The 22,722-nt window shown below is 44.4% G+C and overlaps 1 protein-coding gene across 3 annotated transcripts in view; it reads left to right on the plus strand.

Moving 5' to 3' along the window:
- The window catches only part of DCAF6 (DDB1 and CUL4 associated factor 6), a 264,140-nt gene that overhangs the window by 124,037 nt on the left and 117,381 nt on the right, over positions 1–22,722 (plus strand). For 2 of the 3 annotated variants that reach the window (XM_073616111.1, XM_073616112.1), the window contains exon 12: positions 19,875–19,931. The exons of the other annotated variant lie outside the window; for it this stretch is intronic. In XM_073616111.1, the coding sequence (XP_073472212.1) occupies positions 19,875–19,931 (57 nt within the window). The remainder of the gene's footprint in view (positions 1–19,874; positions 19,932–22,722) is intronic. 3 annotated transcript variants of the gene reach the window in all.

The raw sequence follows: 22,722 nt of genomic DNA on the forward strand, positions 1-22,722 counted from the left end.
TTTTAACATGTAAAATACATTATTTCTTAACATTGCACATATTGTACTTCTCTGCACAATAAGGGAAGAGTGTGAGATATGCTACTCATAGGAAATGTGATTAAAGTATTGTAATCGTAGTCTAGGACCTGGGCTTTGAGCAGAGTAGTAAACCTTATTCCATTCAAAAGTGGTGAAAATGTACCTCCTTTCTTTTTCATGCATCATGGGACACAGAGTTAGGCTAATATTCATTACCTACTGGGTTATACACCATCTCTAGGTGAATAAACACTGGTTTGATCCCCTATATAACCCCTCCCACACAGGAAGTACATCAGTTTTTTACCAGTGTCTGCAAGCTTGGATGGGCATGTTTGATTGAGCTCTCTGAGCTCCAGGTCTCTAGTCCCACAAACGGTTCTTAAATGAATCAAGGGATTGACCGATCTGATCCATTTGACACAGGATCTATATGCTTAGATAAATGGTACCCGAGCCTCGCAAAGAAGACACAAGATCCTGCGAGGTTTTGCCTGCAATGCAATCTCTGGGCGCTGGACCCTGCGAAGTGGAATCCGGGACACCACAGCGCTAAGGCTTTCCTGCAGGGTGCTGTACAGGTCCAAGGGAGTGGACCCTAAACATTGAAAAGGGTACCCAGTCCTTGAAGGTCCTTAAGTGACAGGAACCCGCCGTGAAGGGTGAATATTGAGTTCTTAGTTTCCAAGTTGCCCTGCGCCTGGACGGGTAAGTGAAACCCCCTTATTTGCTTATTGTGGGGTGTCCCAGTGATTGTAACAATCATTCAAGCTAGCTAGAGGCTGGACACCTGTGTGCGGTGACCATATGGGGGAGTTTTGGGCTAGCTGTGGGTGTTTGCAAAGTGTACCTTTTTTGCTTGTGCCTGGCTGTTTGTTACCTGTATGATGGCGCACAACGGTACGCCATTTCGCCTCTTGGTTTGCCATGGCACGCGGCTTCGCCATAGGTGTTATGCACACTCGAAGCCGCGCATGCGCCGTAACCTAATTTGGGCGCACAAAGATTCGCATCATATGCGAATACAGCTGTGGGACACAGTGCAGGCTCTGAACCAGGCATTTGCAGCAGTTAATTTCTCCTTACCTGGGTCACGTGAGTCACCAGCTGTTGCTTGGCAGGCTAAGGTGCTTAGCAGGATTGTTGCATAGGGGCTTGGCGAGCCCTATCAAAGGGTCTCCCTTCTGAGGTGTGTTAATACTACACCCAGGTACTCTCTTTGTGGCTTGTAAATGTCTTCAAAAAAGAGAAGCGGGACTAACACTACAGGTAAAGGGCATACCTATGTCGTCAGTATCTCCTGATGAACCTAGTCGTATCCCTAGTGTTGTATCCCCTGAAAGACCAGAGGCTTCCGGGCAATCTGAGCCGCTACGCCCATCTGGTATTGTGCCTACAGTCAATGCTGCTGCTTCACCCTTAATCACCAAGATGATGTCCTCAGCCCTAGCCGGGTTAGAGCACAGGATTGCTGGCATGATTGCCTCCATCCCACAGGGTGGCAAGAAGCGTGACCGATCCACCTCACCTGAGCCTCCTAGTTTGGAGCAGGAATGGGTTGAGGATGTGGAAGAGCTAAAAGCTCAGGATTCTGTGGAGGGCCTGGTGGATGAGTCTGCTTCTGAGCAATCTGGACATGAAGATATCCAGTTGGTGTCTGCCTCTCAGTCGCAGAGGCTTTTGCTCCAGACTCTTACAGAGATGGTTCGTTCTGCCTTTAAGTTGCCTCTTGCAGAGGTTACTGAGCCCCTCTGGTCCTCTTTGGCCCTGAGGCCTCTTCAGGCCACACAGGCTTTCCCCTTACACCCACTGTTGGAACAGGTGGTGTATGCTGATTGGGAACATCCTAACAGGATTTTTGTTCCTCCTAAGGTTTTCCCTTTTTATAACCCATGGATGAGAAGTTCATTAAGGCTACTTTCACAACTGAGGCGCTTTACAGGCGCCACAGCACTAAAAATAGTGCCTGTAAAGAGCCTCTCCTGTCTCTCCAGTGTGAAAGCCTGAGAGCTTTCACACTGGAGCAGTGCGCTTGCAGGACAGTAAAAAAAAAAGTCCTGCAAGCCGCATCTTTGCAGTGCTGTAGGAGCAGTGTATACACCGCTCCTAAAGCTCCCCTGCCCATTGAAAACAATAGAGCTGCGCTGCGGTTTTAACCCTTTTTTGGCCGCTAGCGGGGGTTAGAACCGCCCCGCTAGCGGCTGAATAGCGCTGCTAAAACGACGGTATAGAGGCGCTAAAATAGGGCCGCTTTACCACCGACGCCCATCCCAGTGTGAAAGTAGTCTAAGAAGTGGAACATGCCAGCCTTAGATGCAGCAGTCTCTCCCTTAAACAAGAACTTAACTTGTCCGATGGATAATGCACAGGGCTTGAAAGACCCCGTTGACAAGAAACTGGAGTCATTATTACAGGCTTCCTTTTCTTTGGCCAGTTCAGCTATTCAGCCAGCTGTTGCAGCAATTGGTATCTGGGGAGATAAAGTCGCGCTAATAGAAAGTGTGGTGAGAACTGCAAAATTGAGTGCCACAAATAATAATGATAATAAAAAACAAAGTGATATTGAATACACCAATAAACCAAACACGTGGACATATAAAGTACTGTTTGTGAAAATGTCCATACAGTAAATACACAGCAGAGTGAAGTGAAATGCAAAAATATTAATAAATAAGGAAGTCCATAAAAAGAAGAAAACAAATCCCAAGGTGACGAGTGGTGTAAATTCTCGTTGAAGTGAAAAAGTGCAATGATGAGACCTCCACCTTTAAGAAAATACTGCCGCTTACCAGAGAGCGTTGGTCCCTTATTACAGGGGACCACGCTGAGCAGATAGCTGTAACCCCAGCCCGGGATCTCACAAGCAGGCAATGGATACCACCGCATCCATAAGAATCCTCACCATGAATCGCAGCAAGGTGATGTGTTTAACATAAAAAACACAAAATGCTCCACATAGCGTAAATCTTTTTACATTTATTAAAATTTAAAAAAAGCCAAATGAACACTTACAAATCGGCAAAATGATATCAGCAAAGGAATGGGAAAGCCCTATGGCTACGTTGGTGGACAGCCATTTTTGGGTCTCTGAGGAGAGGCTTCCGTTGGGCCACTCTGCCATAAAGCCCCGACTGGTGGAGGGCTGCAGTGATGGTTGACTATGGCTTTCCCATTCCTTTGCTGTTATCATTTTGCCGATTTGTAAGTGTTCATTTGGCTTTTTTTTAATTTCAATAAAAGATTTACGCTATGTGGAGCATTTTGTGTTTTTTATGTTAAACACATCACCTTGCTGCGATTCATGGTGAGGATTCTTATGGATGCGGTGGTATCCATTGCCTGCTTGTGAGATCCCGGGCTGGGGTTACAGCCATCTGCTCAGCGTGGTCCCCTGTAATAAGGGACCAACGCTCTCTGGTAAGCGGCAGTATTTTCTTAAAGGTGGAGGTCCCATCAATGTACTTTTTCACTTCAACGAGAATTTACACCACTCGTCACCTTGGGATTTGTTTTCTTCTTTTTATGGACTTCCTTAGTTATTAATATATTTTTGCATTTCAGTTCACTCTGCTGTGTATTTACTGTATGGACATTTTCACAAACAGTACTTTATATGTCCGCGTGTTTGGTTTATTGGTGTATTCAATATCACTCTGTTTTTTAATATTATCATTATTTGTGGCACTCAATTTTGCAGTTCTCACTACACTTTCTATTAGCGCGACTTTATCTCCCCATTATTCTGATTTGTGTCCTATAACACATTTAGTTGCAGCTTCATTTTTTACTTAGATTGTTAGCGCAGTATTTTATTTACACTTACAGCAATTGGTATCTGCCAGTCCGTAAAGGATCAGGTCAGACAACCTGACAGGCCTAACAAGGAGGAGGATCTTGCTGAAAATAAGACAGATATTCCTTAAGCGCTGTGTTTTGCTGTTGATGCTTTCAAAGAGATGTATGGGTTTCCTTTTTTTTGCTTAATCCTAATACCGTGTACACACGATCGGACATTCCAACAACAAAATCCTGGATTTATTTCCGACAGATGTTGGCTCAAACTTGTCTTGCATACACACAGTCGCACAAATGTCAGAAATTCCGAACGTCAAGAACGTGGTGACGTACAACACGTACGATGAGCCAATAAAAAATGAAGTTCAATAGCCAGTGCTTCTGCTTGATTCCGAGCATGTGTGGAATTTTGTGCGTCGGAATTTACGACAACGGATTTTGCTGTCGGAAAATTTGAGAACCAGCTCTCAAATTTTTTGTTGTCGGAAGATCCGACAACAGATGTCCGATGGAGCCTACACACGGTCGGAATTTCTGACAACAAGCTTACATCAAACATTTGTTGGAAATTCCAACCATGTGTACGCGGCATTATCCTTATGAGCAGCTAGTATCTACAAATCTTTCCTGCCCTCTGAGAAGTGCACCGTTTCTGTTAAAATAGAGTTAATTACCTGTGGGAGGGTCTACAGACAGCATAATACCGACAATGGTCTGGCTCTGAAGTCTGGATCCACCCCCCTTCTTGTCATCTTGCTTGATTGATGTAGGCTCTCTGCTCGTTCCCGAGACTTCATACAACACACAGAGCTGCTCTCCACCTCCCCTCCTCCCCCTCCCATCTCCCTCCCCCTCCCATCTCCCTCCTCCCTGTTGCAGACAGAATGATCTTAGCACACATTCAGGATTTGCAGCAGGCATTAATGAGTGTAGAAGTCAGTGACAGTGCTCTGTACAGAGTATTTTATATTCTACTTCCCTGTTAAAATTATAATGCAAATAATACATTTTTAAAGTAAAATACAACACTGGCCCCTTTTGTCAGCATTGCCTGCATTTACTGTAAAGGAATTCGGAGGATACAGGAAGTAACATCAAAGCCCAGGAGAAAGGTATTGCAGTCTTGCAGAGGAGAGCTTGCAGATAACAGCCAGGGAAAGGTGAGGAGACTTCACTTGTGTCATGCTGGCTCTGCTTTTGGGTTTTAGCTGGGGACACGCTACCATGGAAACAAAGGCACGTGAAGAACGTGCTCATTCTAGATAGCAGCCTGCGTGTGCATCTCTTCACCAGGTACACCCACATGTTCTCCAGAGGGAGGGAGTGAAGGAGGGGCTGGATTGTGGAGCTGTGTCCAACCCTGGAAACTTTTGAACTGAAAAATAACTGTTAGAAGCTGATTCTGGACTCTTCAAAAGGCTGTTCTGCAAAAACTAAAGGACTGGGGAAAGAAAGAGATGCAATACAGGTATGAGGGAAGCATGTACTACCTATTTTTGCATTCCCATACTTCTTTAAAGGATTCAATACAGCAGGTTTCTCTTTTTGCTCTCTTGTCTGTACATATGTGCAGATTAACTGATCAGCCAAGCTTCCTTGTAAGAAGTTATTGGCAGGTTTCCCCTTTTATGGGGGACGTTTGTTTAGTGATGATTTGGACAAATATATCCAAAAGATGTGGGAAAAGCTCTCTACTTCCTTTAGAGAAGAACCAGGCATCCCCCGTTTAAAACCTCAGGGACTGCTTCTCCTTCGAGGCAGTGCCCTTTGTCCAGTTCCATTCCAGGCCTATACAGCAAGACATCTTGTTGGCTTGGAACAGAAGAGGACAAGCCCTGGATTATCCAGTGTTATCTCCTCGGGCACGCTTAAGTCTAAACTGATGGTTGCAGGATCAGAACCTGTGAAAGGGAAGATCCTTCCTCCCGGTAACTTAGAGATTACTGACCACAGATACCAGTCTCTTAGGCTGGGGAGTGACCCTAGAGGGGCTCACAGCTCAGGGGAAATGGTCAAAGACAGAACAGATCCTGCCCATCAATGTCCAACAAAGCCCTTGCAGTGGACTATATACAGTGGGGACAGAAAGTATTCAGACCCCCTTAAATTTTTCACTCTTTGTTATATTGCAGCCATTTGCTAAAATCATTTAAGTTCATTTTTTTCCCCTCATTAATGTACACACAGCACCCCATATTGACAGAAAAACACAGAATTGTTGAAATTTTTGCAGATTTATTAAAGAAAAACTGAAATATCTGAAGTATTCAGACCCTTTGCTCAGTATTTAGTAGAAGCACCCTTTTGATCTAATACAGCCATGAGTCTTTTGGGGAAAGATGCAACAAGTTTTTCACACCTGGATTTGGGGATCCTCTGCCATTCCTCCTTGCAGATCCTCTCCAGTTCTGTCAGGTTGGATGGTAAACGTTGCTGGACAGCCATTTTTGGGTCTCTGAGGAGAGGCTTCCATCGGGCCACTCTGCCATAAAGCCCCGACTGGTGGAGGGCTGCAGTGATGGTTGACTTTCTACAACTTTCTCCATGTCCCGATTGCATCTCCGGAGCTCAACCACAGTGATCTTTGGGTTCTTCTTTACCTCTCTCACCAAGGCTCTTCTCCCCTCGATAGCTCAGTTTGGCCGGACGGCCAGCTCTAGGAAGGGTTCTGCTCATCCCAAACGTCTCCCATTTAAGGATTATGGAGGCCACTGTGCTCTTAGGAACCTTAAGTGTAGCAGAAATTTTTTTTGTAACCTTGGCCAGATCTGTGCCTTGCCACAATTCTGTCTCTGAGCTTTTCAAGCAGTTCTTTTGACCTCATGATTCTCATTTGCTCTGACATGCACTGTGAGCTGTAAGGTCTTATATAGACAGGTGTGTGGCTTCAATCAGTATAATCAAACACAGCTGGACTCAAATGAGGGTGTAGAACCATCTCAAGGATGATCAGAAGAAATGGACAGCACCTGAGTTAAATATGAGTGTCACAGCAAAGGGTCTGAATACTTAGGACCATGTGATATTTCAGTTTTTCTTTTTTAATAAAAATGTCAACAATTCTGTGTTTTTTGGGTTTTTTTTGTCAATATAGGGTGCTGTGTGTACATTAATGAGGAAAAAAAATGAACTTAAATGATTTTAGCAAATGGCTGCAATATAACAAAGAGTGAAAAATTTAAGGGGGTCTGAATACTTTCTGTCCCCACTGTAAACCACCAAGGCAGTACCAGGAGTCGTTCAGCTCTGCAGGAGTTGAACCACATACTAGCCTGGGCAGAGGGACATGTGCCGATTCTATCGGCAGTCCATATCCCGGGAGTAGAGAACTGGAAGGCAGATTATCTCAGCCGCCAGCAGATCTGCCCAGGGGAATGGTCCCTACACCCAGAGGTGTTCCAGGAAATTTGCCAATGTTGGGGATGGCCAGAGGTCGACCTACTGGCATCCAGGTTCAACAACAAGCTACAACAGTTTGTGTCTCGAACAAGAGATCCTCTGGAAATTGGAGCAGATGCTCGGATAGTTCCATGGAGCCAGTACTCCCTGGTTTATGCTTTCCCTCCGATCCCTCTCCTTCCACATTTGTTGCGCAGGATTCGGAGAGAGGGGGTTACAGTCATTCAGGTGGCACCAGCCTGGCCCAGAAGGCCCTGGTTCCCGGAGATTGACAATAGATGGGCCATGGACACTTCCACGTCATCCTGATCTACTGTCTCAAGGTCTTATATTCCACCCCAATTTACAGTCTCTAAATTTGAAGGCATGGCAATTGAAGCCAGGGTGTTAAAGGACCGTGGAATCTCGGAACCAGTGGTGTCTACTTTAGTGAAAGCTAGAAAAGCTGACACTAGGAAGATTTATCATAAGGTCTGGAAGACTTATATTGCTTGGTGTGAAGCCAGAAAATGGCATCCTCGGAAATGTGTGATTGGGAGAATTCTCTTTTCTACAGTCAGCTGTGGAAATCAAATTGGCTTTGAGTACAATCAGAGGTCAAGTTTTGGCCCCATCAGTATTCTTCCAAAGGCCTGTAGCCTCCCATTCACTGATCCGAACCTTTATGCAGGGGGGAACTCGCTTGCTTCCCCCCCCCATTAGGTCACCTATGTGTCCTTGGGACTTGGTGCTGTCCGTGTTACAGAAACAACCATTTGAACCTAATAAGGAAATTCCATTAGACTTGTTGTCACGCAAGCTAGCCTTCCTGACGGCTATCACCTTGGCTAGAAGGTTGTTGGAGTTGGTGGCCCTTTCATACAGGGAACCGTACTTGATCCTTCACCATGACAGAGTCGTGTTACGACCTGAGCCATCCTTTTTGCCAAAAGAGGTGTCTGTCTTTCTTTTAAATCATGAAATTATTTTGCCTTCTTTTTTCTCTCGGCCTCGTTCGGCGGAAGAGAGACAACTGCATTCTTTGGACGTTGTCCGGGCAGTCAAGGTTTATTTGTCTAGATCTGCGGAGATCCAAGGATCAGACTCCTTTTTTTTTTTGTTTTTTTTTTGTTTTACCAATGGGACCCAGAAAGAGGCAGGCAGCTTTCAAAGCTTCCATTGCCAATTGGGTCCGTCAATTGGTGTTTAAGGCCTACAGTCTGAAACATAAAGGTGTAGGAACCGCCTGGCCTTTTTACCATCAGGTATCTTTGGCTCCGATTTTTAAGGCTGCTACCTGGTCTTCAGTGCATACTAAAAAGGCCAGTAGAAGGAGCTGTGACCCCCGAGTGCGTAGCCTGTACTATCCCTGCATTATCCCCAACACCAGCCTGGACGTTTGCTGTGCATCAGTGACGTCATTTCCTCTTCCGCGCTCCAGAGTGGTCAGCGTGGAGCTTTCCATGCACTGGATGCAGCGGTCCAGCCTGTGTACAGACTCCACACCCAGACGCCTGAAGGAATGCTATCCGAGCCGGAAACAAGATAACAGCACATCCCAGGACACTTTCCATCTCAAAGAAACACCTCCACCCTGCGAACCAGTAAGTGTAATGGTCACACTAACTTTTATTTTTGCATAAACAAGCTACCACAGTTGGCGCTTCCACACCCCTCCTTTTTTCAACAAAATTTTATCAAGTGGATGTTCGAGCAGCCGAGGATTCGGCTTTCAGCCGCAGTGTACTGCGGGCTGCCGTATAAGTTCTGATGGCTATTGTTTGGCAGGGTGTCTCCCTCCCCTCAAGGCTATTGCTCTGGGACATCCCAGTAGGTAATGAATATTGGCCTACTTCTGTGTCCCATGATGTATGAAAAAGAAAATAGGATTTTTTCATCATACTTACCTGTAAAATCCTTTTCTTTGAGTACATCATGGGACACAGAGATCCCTCCCCTCTTTTTCTGAGGATTCAGTGCTTGCTACAATAGGGGATCACTTCCTGTCTAAGACTTTGTCTACCAGTGTCCATTCACCTAGAGGTGGTGTATAACCCAGTATGAATATTAGCCTAACTCTGTGTTCCATGATGTACTCAAAGAAAAGTTTTTTTCAGGTAAGTATAACAAAAAAATCCTATTATTCCATTGCTAAGTAGCCAATAGCTGGGATCTGGTTGTTTTGGACAGCTGCATTGCCCTTTTGCATATTATTAAAGCAAACAAGGTAGCTTAATAAACTCGCTGTACTAGATCTATATATCAGCATCATTGCTTCACCCCTCTTCTCAACCCTACAGCTTGTATATAACTCCTTCACTTCTGTGATCTCCTTATTACTGCACTCATCAACTCCTGCTAATTCTAAATCCACACCTTAATAAAATTTCCAGGACAATGGGGCATGTCCCTTCATATAAATCAAACTCCCACATTACCTCCCTCACCTTTCTGCTCCTCCTTACCTCTGGAGATATATCCCAAACTCTGGGCCTCCATAATTTAACTGTACCCAACGCACCCATCACCCTGCACCCTCTGGCGGCAGCAGCAGCATTCCACAAAATTTAGTTCCCGTTCCTCCTCTAGACTCCCCTTCTCGTGCGCCCTTTGGAATGCCCGCTCTGTCTGTAACAAACTCACCTCTCCTAACGACTTCTTTATCATTAACTCATTTAATCTACTTGCTATTACTGAAACTTGGCTTCATGAATCCGACACTGTGTCTTTTGCTGCCCTATCCCATGATGTTGTTCTCTGGACTCCCTCCCCCAGACCTCGTGGATGCAAGGGAGGGAGAGTGGAGTCCTTCTATCCCCCACATAGCACCTTTCAGGTACTTCACCCACCTTCGTCTATAAAACTCTGCTCATTTGAGGCACACTGTATTTGTCTTTTCTCTCCAGTCTCTCTAAGGATAGCTGTGATCTACTGGACCGGCATCCACCTTCCTTGACGACTTCTCTGCCTGGCTACCCTACTTTCTCTCTTCTGAAATCCCCACAATCAATCTCGGTGACTTCAACATCCATATTGATACTAACACTCCTGCTACTTCCAAACTTCTCAGTCTTAACCTCCTCCTTTGACCTGAAGCAATGGATACATGCATCTACCCACTCTGGCAACACTCTTCACCTTGTATTCTCCTACCTATGCAATTTGTGCAAACTCTCCAACTATCCTTTTCCCCTCTCTGATCACTACCTTATTAGTTTCACTCTCTCCCTCTCCTCCACTTCCTCTCCCTCCAACTGCCTGTTACCAGTAGAAACCTTCGCCATCTCAACCCTTCTCTTCTCTTCTCTTCTCTACTCTACCGAACACCTCCTATGAAAACATCTCACCCCTGTCCTGCCCCAACAGCCACTTCTATCTACAAAGCTTCACTGTCATCCTCTGTGGGCACACTGACCCCCCTCACTACACACAGATTCAGGCCCCAACCCCTACAACCTTGGCAAACGGATGACACCAGAAGTCTGAAAAACATAGCTGTGCTCTTGAGCACCTGTGGCGTAAGACCAAGTCTAAGAAAGATTTCAACCATTATAAATATGCCCTCCAAAAATACAATTCTTGCCTCCTCACTGCCAGGCAGACCTACTTTATCACTCTCATTAACAACTAATCATCCCGTCCCCATCAATTCCTGAGGAGATCTCCTCTGCACAGATACCTTCTCCACTTAACACTCAATGCCCACAGGTACAATCATTACTTCCCTCATTAAACCCTACCACTATAGATGAAGTTGCTAAATTTCTTGCCAAGGTCCTGTTAACTATCTGTCCCCTGGATCCTATTCCCTCACAAATGCTATGGTGACCCTCTAGCTCTATTCTACACTCTTGAACTCACATCTTCGATCTATCCCTCTCTTCTGGTATCTTCCCCAACTCACTAAAACATGCTCTAGTCACCCCCATATTTAAAAAGCCCTCACTGGACCCCACAAATCTTAAGAACCTACGCCCCCTTTTTATCCAAACTTCTGAACGTCTGGTCTACAACCGACTGAGCGACCACCTTATCGAAAATAGTCTTCTTGATCCCCTTCAGTCTGGATTTCTCCCTCAACACACCACAGAAACTTCCCTCCTAAAACTAACAAATGAGCTATTAACGGCCAAAACCCATGGACCTTATTCTGTACTCCTACTCCTGGACCACTCTGCTCCCTTTGTTACGGTTGACCACCCCTTCCTCCTCAAAAAACTCCACGCCTTTGGTTTCCATGACTGTGCTCTTCGCTGGTTCTCTTCCTACTTATCCACCTGCACCTTTTACTTACAATTTTACTTCCTCCTCTCTTCTTCCTTTATTTGTTGGGTTCCCCCAAGGTTCTGTTCTTGGACCTCTCCTATTCTACACCTCCTCCCTGGGTCAGCTGATAGCCTTCTATGTCTTCCAAAACCATCTCTACACCGACAACACCCAAATTTATCTCTTTACAGCTCAGCTCACTCCTTTAGTCTCCTCAGGTATCACTAATACACTAACGGACATATCAGTCTGGATGTCACACCACTTCCTCAAACTCAATCGAAAACCGAACTCATATTTCCTCCCCCACATTCCTTTTCCCCTGATCTCTCTGTCAAGATCGATGGCACAACTATCAACACGTTCCCACATGCCAAGGTTCTAGGTGTAATCCTTGACTCTGATCTATCCTTTAGGCCCCACATCCAATCCCTGTCCAAATCCTGCCGCCTCAACCTCTGCAACATCTCAAAAATATGTTGGACATCTGGTCACAAAGGACGGGGAGATGGTGAAGGTATTGAATTTATTCTTCTCAGTCTTTACGAGGGAAGCGGGGGGGCTTCAGTAACCAAAACTGCAGTGTTTATGCTTGTGACACATCACAGGAAGCACCCTCATGGCTAACAGAGGATAGAATTAGACTTGGGAAACTTAACATTAATAAATCACCGGGACCGGATGGCTTGCACCGAGGGTACTTGGGGAACTCAGTCAAGTAATTGCCAGACCGTTGTTCCTAATTTTCACTGACAGTCTACTGACTGAAATGGTACCAGCGGATTGTAGAAAAGCCAACGTAGCACCAATATTTAAAAAGGGCCCAAAATACATCCCTGGGAATTACAGACCAGTTAGCCTAACATCAATAGTATGCAAGCTCTTGGAGGGGATGATAAGGGACTATATACAAGATTTTAGTAACGAAAACGGTATCATTAGCAGTAATTGGCATGGATTTATAAAGAATAGTTCTTGCCAAACCAATCTATTAACCTTCTATGAGGAGGTGAGTTGCCATCTAGATAAAGGAAGGCCCGTAGACGTGGTGTATCTGGATTTTGCAAAAGCATTTGACAGTTCCCCATCAACGTTTACTGTACAAAATAAGGTCCATTGGCATGGACCATAGGGTGAGTACATAGATTGAAAACTGGCTACAAGGGCGAGTTCAGAGGGTGGTGATAAATGGGGACTACTAGGAATGGTCAGGGCTGGGTAGTGGGGTCCCACAGGGTTCTGTGCTGGGACCAATCCTATTTAATTTGTTCATAAACGACCTAGAGGATGGGGTAAACAATTCAATCTCTGTATTTGCGGACGATACTAAGCTAAACAGGGCAATAACTTTTCCGCAGGATGTGGAAACATTGCAAGAAGATCTGACCAAATTAATGGGGTGGGCAACTACATGGCAAATGAGGTTTAATGTAGAAAAATGTAAAATAATGCATTTGGGTGGCAAAAATATGAATGCAATCAATACACTAGGGGCAGAACCTCTGGGGGAATCTAGGATGGAAAAGGACCTGGGGATCCTAGTAGTAGATAGGCACAGCAATGGCATGAAATGCCAAGCTGCTGCTAACAAAGCAAACAGAATATTGGCATGTATTAAAAAAAGGCATTAACTCCAGGGATAAAGAGATAATTCTCCCACTCTACAAGACTCTGGTCCTGCCGCACCTGAAGTATGCTGTCCAGTTCTGGGCACCAGTCCTCAGGAAGGATGTACTGGAAATGGAGCGAGTGCTAAGAAAGGGTCTGGAGGATATTAGTTATGAAGAAAGGTTGCGAGCACTGAACTTTATTCTCTCTGGAGAAGAGACGCTTGAGAGAGGATATTATTTCAATTTACAAATACCATACTGGTGACCTCACAATAGGGATAAAACTTTTTCACTGAAGGGAGTTTAACAAGACACGTGGCCACTCATTAAAATTAGAAGAAAACAGGTTTAACCTTAAACTACGTAGATGGTCGTTTACTGTAATGCTGCGTACACATGATCGGACTTTCGAAATTTTGTGCGACGGACTTGTGTACACGCGATCGGGCTTTCTGACAACAAGCTCACATCGAACATTTCCCGTTGGAACGTCTGACCGTGTGTACGCGGCATAAGAGTGGCAAGAATGTGGAATTCCCTTCCACAGGCGGTTGTCTCAGCGGGGGCATCGAGAGTTTAAAAAAAACTGTTACCTATCCTGGGTATATGCTTTGCAACCTGTTCACACGAGACCACTCTAAAGCCTCATACACACGATAGGACTTTGTACAAACTTTTCCGTGGATTTTTGTACAAAGGGCGTTGGCCATAAACTAAGCATACACATGGCAGGACTTTTTCGGCAACAAACACGAACGTAGTGACGTTTCAATGTACTGACTACACTTCAAAAAGAGCACGTTCAATTCTCCGGCGCCACCCTTTGGTCAACTTCTGTATTGTTGTCTGATCTTTTGCATTGGTTCTGAGCATGTGTGTTTGTAGTTTGTACAAAAGTCCGATGGTTTTGTGTACACACGATTGGACTTTGCTCCATCGGACTTTTGTTGCCGGAAAGTTTGTCCGTTCACACAGCCAACAAAAGTCCGATGAAAACCGAAAAAGTTTGTCCGATGGAGCGTACACACAGTCGGATGTTGCCTTAAAACAGATAATTTGCATGTTGTCAAACAGCCCGATCGTGTGTACGGGCCTTTAGCGACACAACTGCATAGCTACAACTTCCAAGTGTCTCCCGCATACTCAGGAGGAGGACGTTTGTTCCTTATCTGGTTTTTAAGCATATACCCAGGATCCGTCTCATGGGCCTCAGCTGGTCCCTTTTTCTCATGGCCCACGTGCTTTGAGCCCTTTCTGATGATCTTTTTGGGCTTGTGATTATAGTATTTTATATACTGGGTTTCCAATGGGCGATGGCGGTCTCCTGTGGCCACTGTATTAATTCTGACGCTGTTTTTAATACCATGAAGTGCGCTATAGGCATCTGATTTTTGCAATTAGTTTTCTATATCCTATCTACCCCTGAGGAAGGAGAATCTCTTGTAGACTCTGAAACGAGTCGTGTCAAGGATTCAATTCAATCACCATCCACTTCAACTACTTGCGATATCAGTTATGGTTGATATGTACACTCCATGATACATGTTTTTATCTTTGTATTTTCTAAATAAATATATGATTATTTTTCTATTTAATTAATTGTGATTCCTACTCAAATGCCGCTAAAGTCCTACCCAAGGGGAATTCTTTCTGTTTCAGATTTGAGTGCCCAGGAACGTACAAGGATACGGTGTTTCTGTTGGGACAAACAGGATTTTTCCAGTTCTCACAGTAAATGTACTTGGCCTGAAAAAAAACCTAATACAAACACCACGTCTATTGACTGGTGTGCTGAAAGATATATTACATTTTGGTCTGGAATTTAGAAACCGTATGCTTTCATTTGGAACTCCATATTTTATCAAATGACGTATGTAGAATAAACACACGTTTCTCATGGGACTTTAAAGGCAACATACAAATCATATAGAACTTCAATAAAAAAACAAAATACATCAGATTTATTCAAAATACTTATAAAATCAATTTTAAAATGTCATAATGGCTGGCATGTTTGTATATGTACAATATAGCATTAATGACCAGATACCCCATTGTCCATGGTCGGTGTTTTTAATACGCTCTTCTTTGGCTCGTTCACACTGTTCCTAGACCTTGACAGGGCTGACGCATTTTGGAAAATCCGTCCTCTAAGGTATGCCATGTATTTTATATTGTACACAAAGGAAAGAAACCAGACAAAATAAAGAATCACAATTGCCTTGCCACCATTCTACAAACGTGGACTAAGCTGGAACCCCCCTAGGGGAACAGCATGCATTTGTTGAGGCCACCGGAAGTGCAGCCCAGTTAAAATGGCCAGCTTTAATTACTCAAGTGTTTCAAAGAGTCGCAAAAGAGGGTTTTTTTTTTTTTTTTCTTGTTTTTTTCTATTATCAAAGGTAAACTGTCCCAAAATATTAAATTAAAAAAAAAATGTAGCTGTATTTTTCTTGCTACAACCATGAACTACCAACATAGGACAACCCAAAAACAGCATTTTTGAAATGAGTGTCAGTGTCAATGTGTTTTAGGTAGGATAAAAAGAAAAAGTAAAATACGCACATTCGTTTCTGGGTCCTACTATGAATACAAACAACAAATACCAAACACATATTTGGTATTGCTGCAATTGTCAGGAGCAGAAGAATTTATTTTTTTAATCCTACCTAATACTGACCCTGACCTTTTGACACCCGATACCAACCTAGATCTAGCCATTTTTTTATTTACTTTCTTTTTTTTCACACACTTGCGTGTTCTAGGTTTTTCTCCCTTAGCAAGGAGAAAAAGATGCACGGAGGACAAAAACATAGAGGCGGTTGCCAATTAGAGGCTATCACAGCGATCATCTGTTTGGGAAGAGACCTAGGGCTCTTGGTGAAAGCCCAGTCTCTGTGCTGAGAGTGTGCTGTGTGGCGCGCTCCCAGTACAGTCACATAGACATACAGTATATGTGGCCTCATTGAAGAAACCCCACTTCAGCGAGGCCGCATATATGTGTACAGGTGGTGACAGGGTATTTATTCAAGAGCTAAAACTATCGTAAAATATAATTTTACAAAACTCTGGTTCTGGTCACCAGTCTTCAGAAAGGATTTGCTGGACCTGGAGAGTCCGGAGCTAGAGGGCCTCAGTTATGTGGAACAGCTACAAATGTTTTCTCCCTGGAGACGAGACACTTTAGAGGATGATCGCAATATGCAAATATCTCAACTGTGATTCTAGTATAGGGAGAAAACTATTCGGTCTCAGGTCGCTTAAGAAGACACGTGGCCACTCAATGAAGTTGGGAGTGAAGTTGCTTAACTTTAAACTGTGTAAGTTGCTTTTTACTGTTGGAGCGGTAACTCTTCCACAGTTGGTGTCAACTGGAGTCTTCGATCTTACCAAGTATGTAACTATATGTAACCATGTATGTTGAGTTGGCAGGGCAGATCATGTACTTTGATATGTTGTGCATGGCCAATAAAATAGTAATCAAGAATGTATCCAAATTTGGTACTGTATGCTACTCCATTCAGACTGCAAAGTGTCCTTGAGGCAGTAGCCATTGTATTTAACGTGCCTGCTGCTACTGGATTGGATGAATAGCTTATGAGGTTCACATTGGTTTGCACAATGGGTGACCATGAAAAAAAAGCCTATCGATACAATACAATTAAACATCTAAAGTTTTTACTGCTGTGTCCCTGTTGGAAAAATGTCCTCTCACTTCCTGTTCTGATGTCACCTTTATGTTAGAATATGACAGACTCTGCATAACTGCCATAAAGCAATTCTCCCCAGTAAGACAGAAGTAATAAACACTGGAATGAGATCTCTTCCTTCCAGTGTCCAAAACTAGAATAACCATTTTGGCTGTCGTAAAAAGGACAGTGCTTAATTTGACTTTTTGACTAATTTGGCTATATAGGAATAATTAGTACTGACACAATGTGTTTTATCTCCTTGAGGTAGTGCTACAATTGTTCCTTTCCACCCCTGACTGCACAGAGAGAAGCCATTTTTGTAGATTCTTGTAGTAAAGCAGTTTCATTGTGTAGCAGTTTGATGTATCCTGGTCCCTTTTTCAATTGGAGAGACTGCTAATTTATTTTGTGGAGAGGGATCAGGTGAGGTATCAATCCCTACATTGCAGTGGAGTTGGGGTGCCCTGTATACCAGTGTGTCAATGTTGAAATGATGCTGCAGGAAAGTGCAGAGGGTGTTGAGTCCTGAAGCAAATGCAGCAGAAGGAAGAGATCAACTAATCTGAACATGGCTTCAACAGAAATCCCATTTCTAGGTTTTGGTTATTTGAGCCACACTGAACGGAATCCAGAACCGTGTTTTTTCCAAATAGATTGCGCAGTTTGCAAGTGCATTCACTCCAGAGCTTAATAAATGAGTCTTCACTTTGCAAAGAATACCCAATTACATGCACGGGAAAAAAACAGCATTTGTGCTTGGATGTGATTGGATGATGGAAGTCAGCCGAGCCTCTTCTCATTTACTAAGCGCTTTAGTAAATCCACCCCAGTATGTCTCAAACCTCAGCTTGACGTAAACAATGATATTCATGTATGTTAAGATAAAAAAAAAAAAAAAAAATGATCTGTTTATAACTTTTAAATATGTATGTGCATGGAGGCAGCCTTTCTGCTCATTCCTTACTCAGGGTCTCTGCTTCCTGCTTTGAAGCACTACACAGTGGTTGTGCTTTTACTGCTCCTTCCCACAATTAAAGTCTGTGGTTGACCGCCTCTTTGAAAACAGTGCACTTTGTTGGGCTGATACCTCAACAGTAGTTAAAGTGTTACTAAACCCACAACAGTAAAACAACAAAAAGGCAGTTTGATTCTGTTTTCTCTGATCCTCCCATTCTTTTCCTGTCCCCAATCCACCTCCTGATAGTACAGAGCCTTGGGGGCACTCTGCACATGCTCAGTTTTGCTAGAGAGTTTTTTTTTTTCTTGGGAGGGTGTATGTGATCAGCACAGGGCCAAATGGCACTGTCCAGAGTTAAACAGCCTCATAGGACAATCGGAGGAGAATGAAAACTTCTACAAGCTTTAGCCAGTGCTCAGCCAGACACTGATAGAAGTCACAAGACTGCTATAACTACTGATGAGAAAAGGTATTTGTAGTCAGAGTCTGAGGGCTATTTATCCCTCCTCCTCCTCCTACAGATCCTTCGTCGGATCATTTCCGGGTTACGCCGACACACGTCACTTCCGGGTTTCTTGCTGAGTGACGGTCGGCTGCAACAGTGGTGGCAGTGCCTCTCTCGGTGCTCACACCGGGCACCACCGGGGAGACCGCCCGCCCACCCACCTTCTTATCACCCCATGGTTTCTCCCTGCTTCTCCTGGTGCTCACGCTGGTGGGGCTTTGTTCAGTCGTTTGCCAGCTTCTCTCTCCCTGTACAGACCCACGTGGGGGCCGTCCACCTCGCTTCTCCCGGTGCTCACGCCGGGAGGGGGGGGGTGTTCAGCCGCCCGCCAGCTCCTCTCGGTACAGATCCACGTGGGGGCCATCCGCCCGCTTCTCCCGGTGCTCACGCCGGGAGGGGGGGGATGACCGGCCACCCGCTTCTGCCAGTGCCGCCTGCCCACGTCACATGCTCTATCTATCTGGCATTTTCGAGGGGACGCCCGCCTGTTTTCCCCTGTGCTCACGCCGGAGGAAGGGGGGCAGGGCGTCCGTCCTCCCTCTTTCTCCCTATTCACGCCAGCATCAGGGGGAAGGGGTATCTCCTGCATGTCGTCACCCCTCCCATATAGTATGAGAAGCGAATGGGACAGGGCCCGAGACAAAGTTGGTAGCTGGGTCTAATTTACATAACCATGCCCAGGGGCTGTACGGGGCGGGGATCAATGCATGATGTGAACTGTACCAGTGCTAGTGCCTCTTGCTGGGGCTCCTCTGCAGCTAAGCGTGTGTCCAAATACAATGTACACATAGCAATGATAGTCAAATTCTCCACACATTGTACATTTGGAATTGTATCTCCCGGCTCCTCATACCGACAGAGGCCCATATACTTTGACTCTGGCTTTCGGATGGGGGGGGGGGGGGGGGGGCGAGCTTCGTCCCTCCAGCCGACTGCACACCAGGGCAATATCCACCATTTCACAAAGTCCGACTTGATAAAGCTGCAACCAGCTTATCTTTTCACACGGCCATCCAGGGCTATACAACTCCCAGATCAGCATTTCTGCAGTCTGTACAGCCAGGTATTCATGAGCTGCAGCCAATCAGCCATACAAGCAACGGCAAGCTCTGCAGCTGTGCGCATGTGACCGCTCATGGAGCAATTACCTGCTGTAAGGGTCAGATCAGATCATTTACGAGATATTTACAGTACCTACAGGTAAGCCTTATTATAGGCTTACCTATAGGTACAAGTCAAAGATTGGAGTTTACAACCACTTTAAGTCATTAAGGTAACGGTCATTGATGTTCTTGTTGCTCTGACTGAATGCAGGGTACAGTTAATCTATTGTTGGTCCATTTTTATAAGCATAAAGGTATGCTTCACTAATTTTGATTTCCGTACAAACAACTATGTACCTCCAAGATCTTTTCCTGTAAGCCACTGGTTTGCCATTAAGACCCACTGTTACACCTGAATTCCTGCTGTTGTGATCGGCAAAGCTCTGGCACTTTATTATTTTAATAGGTTCTTTAACCCCTGTTTCTGCTACACTTGCTGATATTAGGCATTTTTTTAAACAGGTGTCAAGAAAAGTGGATTGTCATTTAAAAGTGCCCAAATTTTAAATTATGTTCCAGCTAGCTGAAATATCACTCTTGTTTCAGATTCTACTTCTGTGATTAGCAAACAGCTTGGATCCATGTCAATTGATGAAGGACTTGGTGCGTGGTATACAAAAGTAGCAGTATAGTATATGTGTGGTTTTTGACTGAAAAAAAAGAGTGTTGCTTTAGTTTGTAGATTGCAGCTTTACAATGGTTTTACTACTTCACATAACCAACTAGAACAATGCGTTTTTGTTGCTTTCATGGCTGCAGTTATTGTTTGGGACATTAAAAAAAAAAAATCAAATTGTTTAATGGCATTGTCAACAAAGACTTACTGATCAATTTTACCCACATTGTTCTTAAAACAAAAGTTTGACAGTTTGCTATAATGCTTGTAGATGTCTGGTTGCATTACTAGAAAATATTACCAAAAAATATTCTATTAAACTTTCTAAACTGTTTTTCAAACATAAACTGCTGCTTATTGGCATTATATTTAATTAGGTTGCCAAATGTATGCCTATAGTCAGTGAGTGCATATTGTTTATGAATAACATTGAGTCACTAATACACCAGAGCTGAGCATGCCTTGTCAAAGTATGCCTCGGGCGCTGTGTATGTCTATATGTGGCATCAGATGTAATGTCTTGTGTAAGTTTTCTGTATGTACCATAAGTAAAATAGCAAGAAAAAAAGTTGAGTCCCTTAATTTGTTATGGGTGACTTACTACATTGGAATGCATTATTCAGTTATACCCGTGTACAGTGCATCTTTTAATGGGTGTTTCCTCTGCTTCTGAAAACCAAAGTCAGTGACTTTATTTTCAGTCAAAGGGCATTTTTGAGGCTCATTGGCTATATTTTTTTCTGAAATGCCATGTGTTGGGCAGATGCTTTTGTAATTTAGGCAGAGATTGGTATGTGTATGAAATACATAAATAGAATAGGTGTCGGGTGGCAGGGACCATGTATCAAACGACGCTTAACTTTTTTCACCAAAGCTTTGTTATTCCAAAGTTAAAAACCAAAACCTCTGCACAGGCCATATGCTATTGCACCTCACATATTGTATGTACAAACAATGTCATATCCATACATAATGCACAGAGCAGCATCTTACTCTCAATTATTAGATATAATACCCCATACTTCTTGTGGAAAATATATCCTGCCTGTATGACAGGTGTGTTTCGAGGCTTGCTCTTTCTCAGAGGCAATTCGATGAACCTTCATGATGAAAAGATGTAATGAAAGATAAATATGCAACACAGTAGACTTCCATATATCAATGTTCCATTATAGTACATAATACCACTTATAAAAGGGTGTAATAGATGAATAGTACAAAGGATATATGAGAAAACGGCCTTCAATTGGAAATTAAAGGAGAAGTCCAGCCTGAGCTCATTCGGCCGGGCTTCTCCTATGGATCACAGGAGTGCAAGCTGTTTTGCACTCCTGTGACCCGTTTTCAGCAGAGAGCGGTCTGAAGTCCGCTCTCTGCTGACGTCACCAAGATCAGTCCAGGCACCGCGTCATCCCGACTCGAAGTCTGGATTCGTCAGGTGCCTAGACTGATAAGTGTCTCAGCCTCTCAGTGAGCCGCTGAGACGGCCGCTCCCAGCCCCCTCCACAGCTCAGCGCTCCAGTGAATGTGGAGGAGCAGAGAAGGAGAGCTGCTGAGTGACAGGCAGCAGCTCTCTGCTCAGGGAGGTGAGAGAGCCGAGCCATCGGCGGTGTTCTGTGGCTTGGTTCTTAGTGAAGAGGCGGAACGGATCGATGCTGCATCCACCTAGGTAAGTATGATTATGTAATAAAAAAAACAAAAACATACTTTGCTTTTAAAAACATCACACTCCATGCAATCCCAACCAGGCTTGGGCCAAGGGGAGAATATGGAGGCCATCACGAGACCGCAGAGGCACTGAAAAAAATATTAGAATAACGTACACAAAAAAATACAAATAAAGACCAAATCAAAATAAAAAACACAACTGAATTAGACCAACCTTAACCAGAGATGACAGGGGAACCATCCAGTGGCATGGCTGACCACCGCTCACCACACAGAGAAGCCAGGAATGATAGCCATGCCGCAGGAGGGGCCCCCTTAATTTCTCCAAACAGGAAGGGGAGGCTCCCGGTGGGAACTGCATCATAAAGATGCAGTTCACCAGCCAGTCCCTCCCAATATAGCTAAAACCCCTGAGAAACCAGTATCGGTGCCACCTTATGGATCCCTCGCCACGCATGTACTTAACGGCATGCAAGGCCAAAATGGCTGTGGTGCTGCTAGTCGCATGCGTGGTAGTAGCCGTCTTGGAATGCAAGACTGCCCCTTGTCACCACCCCTAGTCTCCACCCCTACAAACCTCCTCGCACCGCCCCCTTTAGAGAGCAGGGGACTAAGTATAATTTAGAGAGGTACGCATATTTACAAACATACTAGCAGTACTTGCATACTGGGGCGGATACGTACAGGATGTATGCCCCAAATTCAGACTGTGTTCAGGGCATATGGAGATGTGCTTCTCTATGCTTACAGCCAGTGTGTATTTCAGCTTGCCATTGACCTCTACTGGCAGCTAGCTGCACACAAGACCTGCGATTCACAGGAACCAAAACAAGCTAGCTTTTACATTGTATAGTACAGATGAGCTCAAGCATGTTCAGACACGTGTCCAAACCCACCTGAGCTATCCTGCCAGGAAACTGTCACTGCAGACTGACAATGTTAGGTGGCAGAGGTATTCTCGGCCCTGAAGCCTCACATACCCCTTGTAAACATGTGGTTTTTGGGAATGCTCCTGCCACCTACGATTAGCTGTTATCCTGTCAGGAAGCTGTCAAAGCTAACTTTGGCAGGTATGGACTTCCAAACACACATGAGCTCATCCCTACTGTA

Source organism: Aquarana catesbeiana, linkage group LG02, assembly GCF_042186555.1.
Source record: "Aquarana catesbeiana isolate 2022-GZ linkage group LG02, ASM4218655v1, whole genome shotgun sequence".
Taxonomy (NCBI): Eukaryota; Metazoa; Chordata; class Amphibia; order Anura; family Ranidae; genus Aquarana; species Aquarana catesbeiana.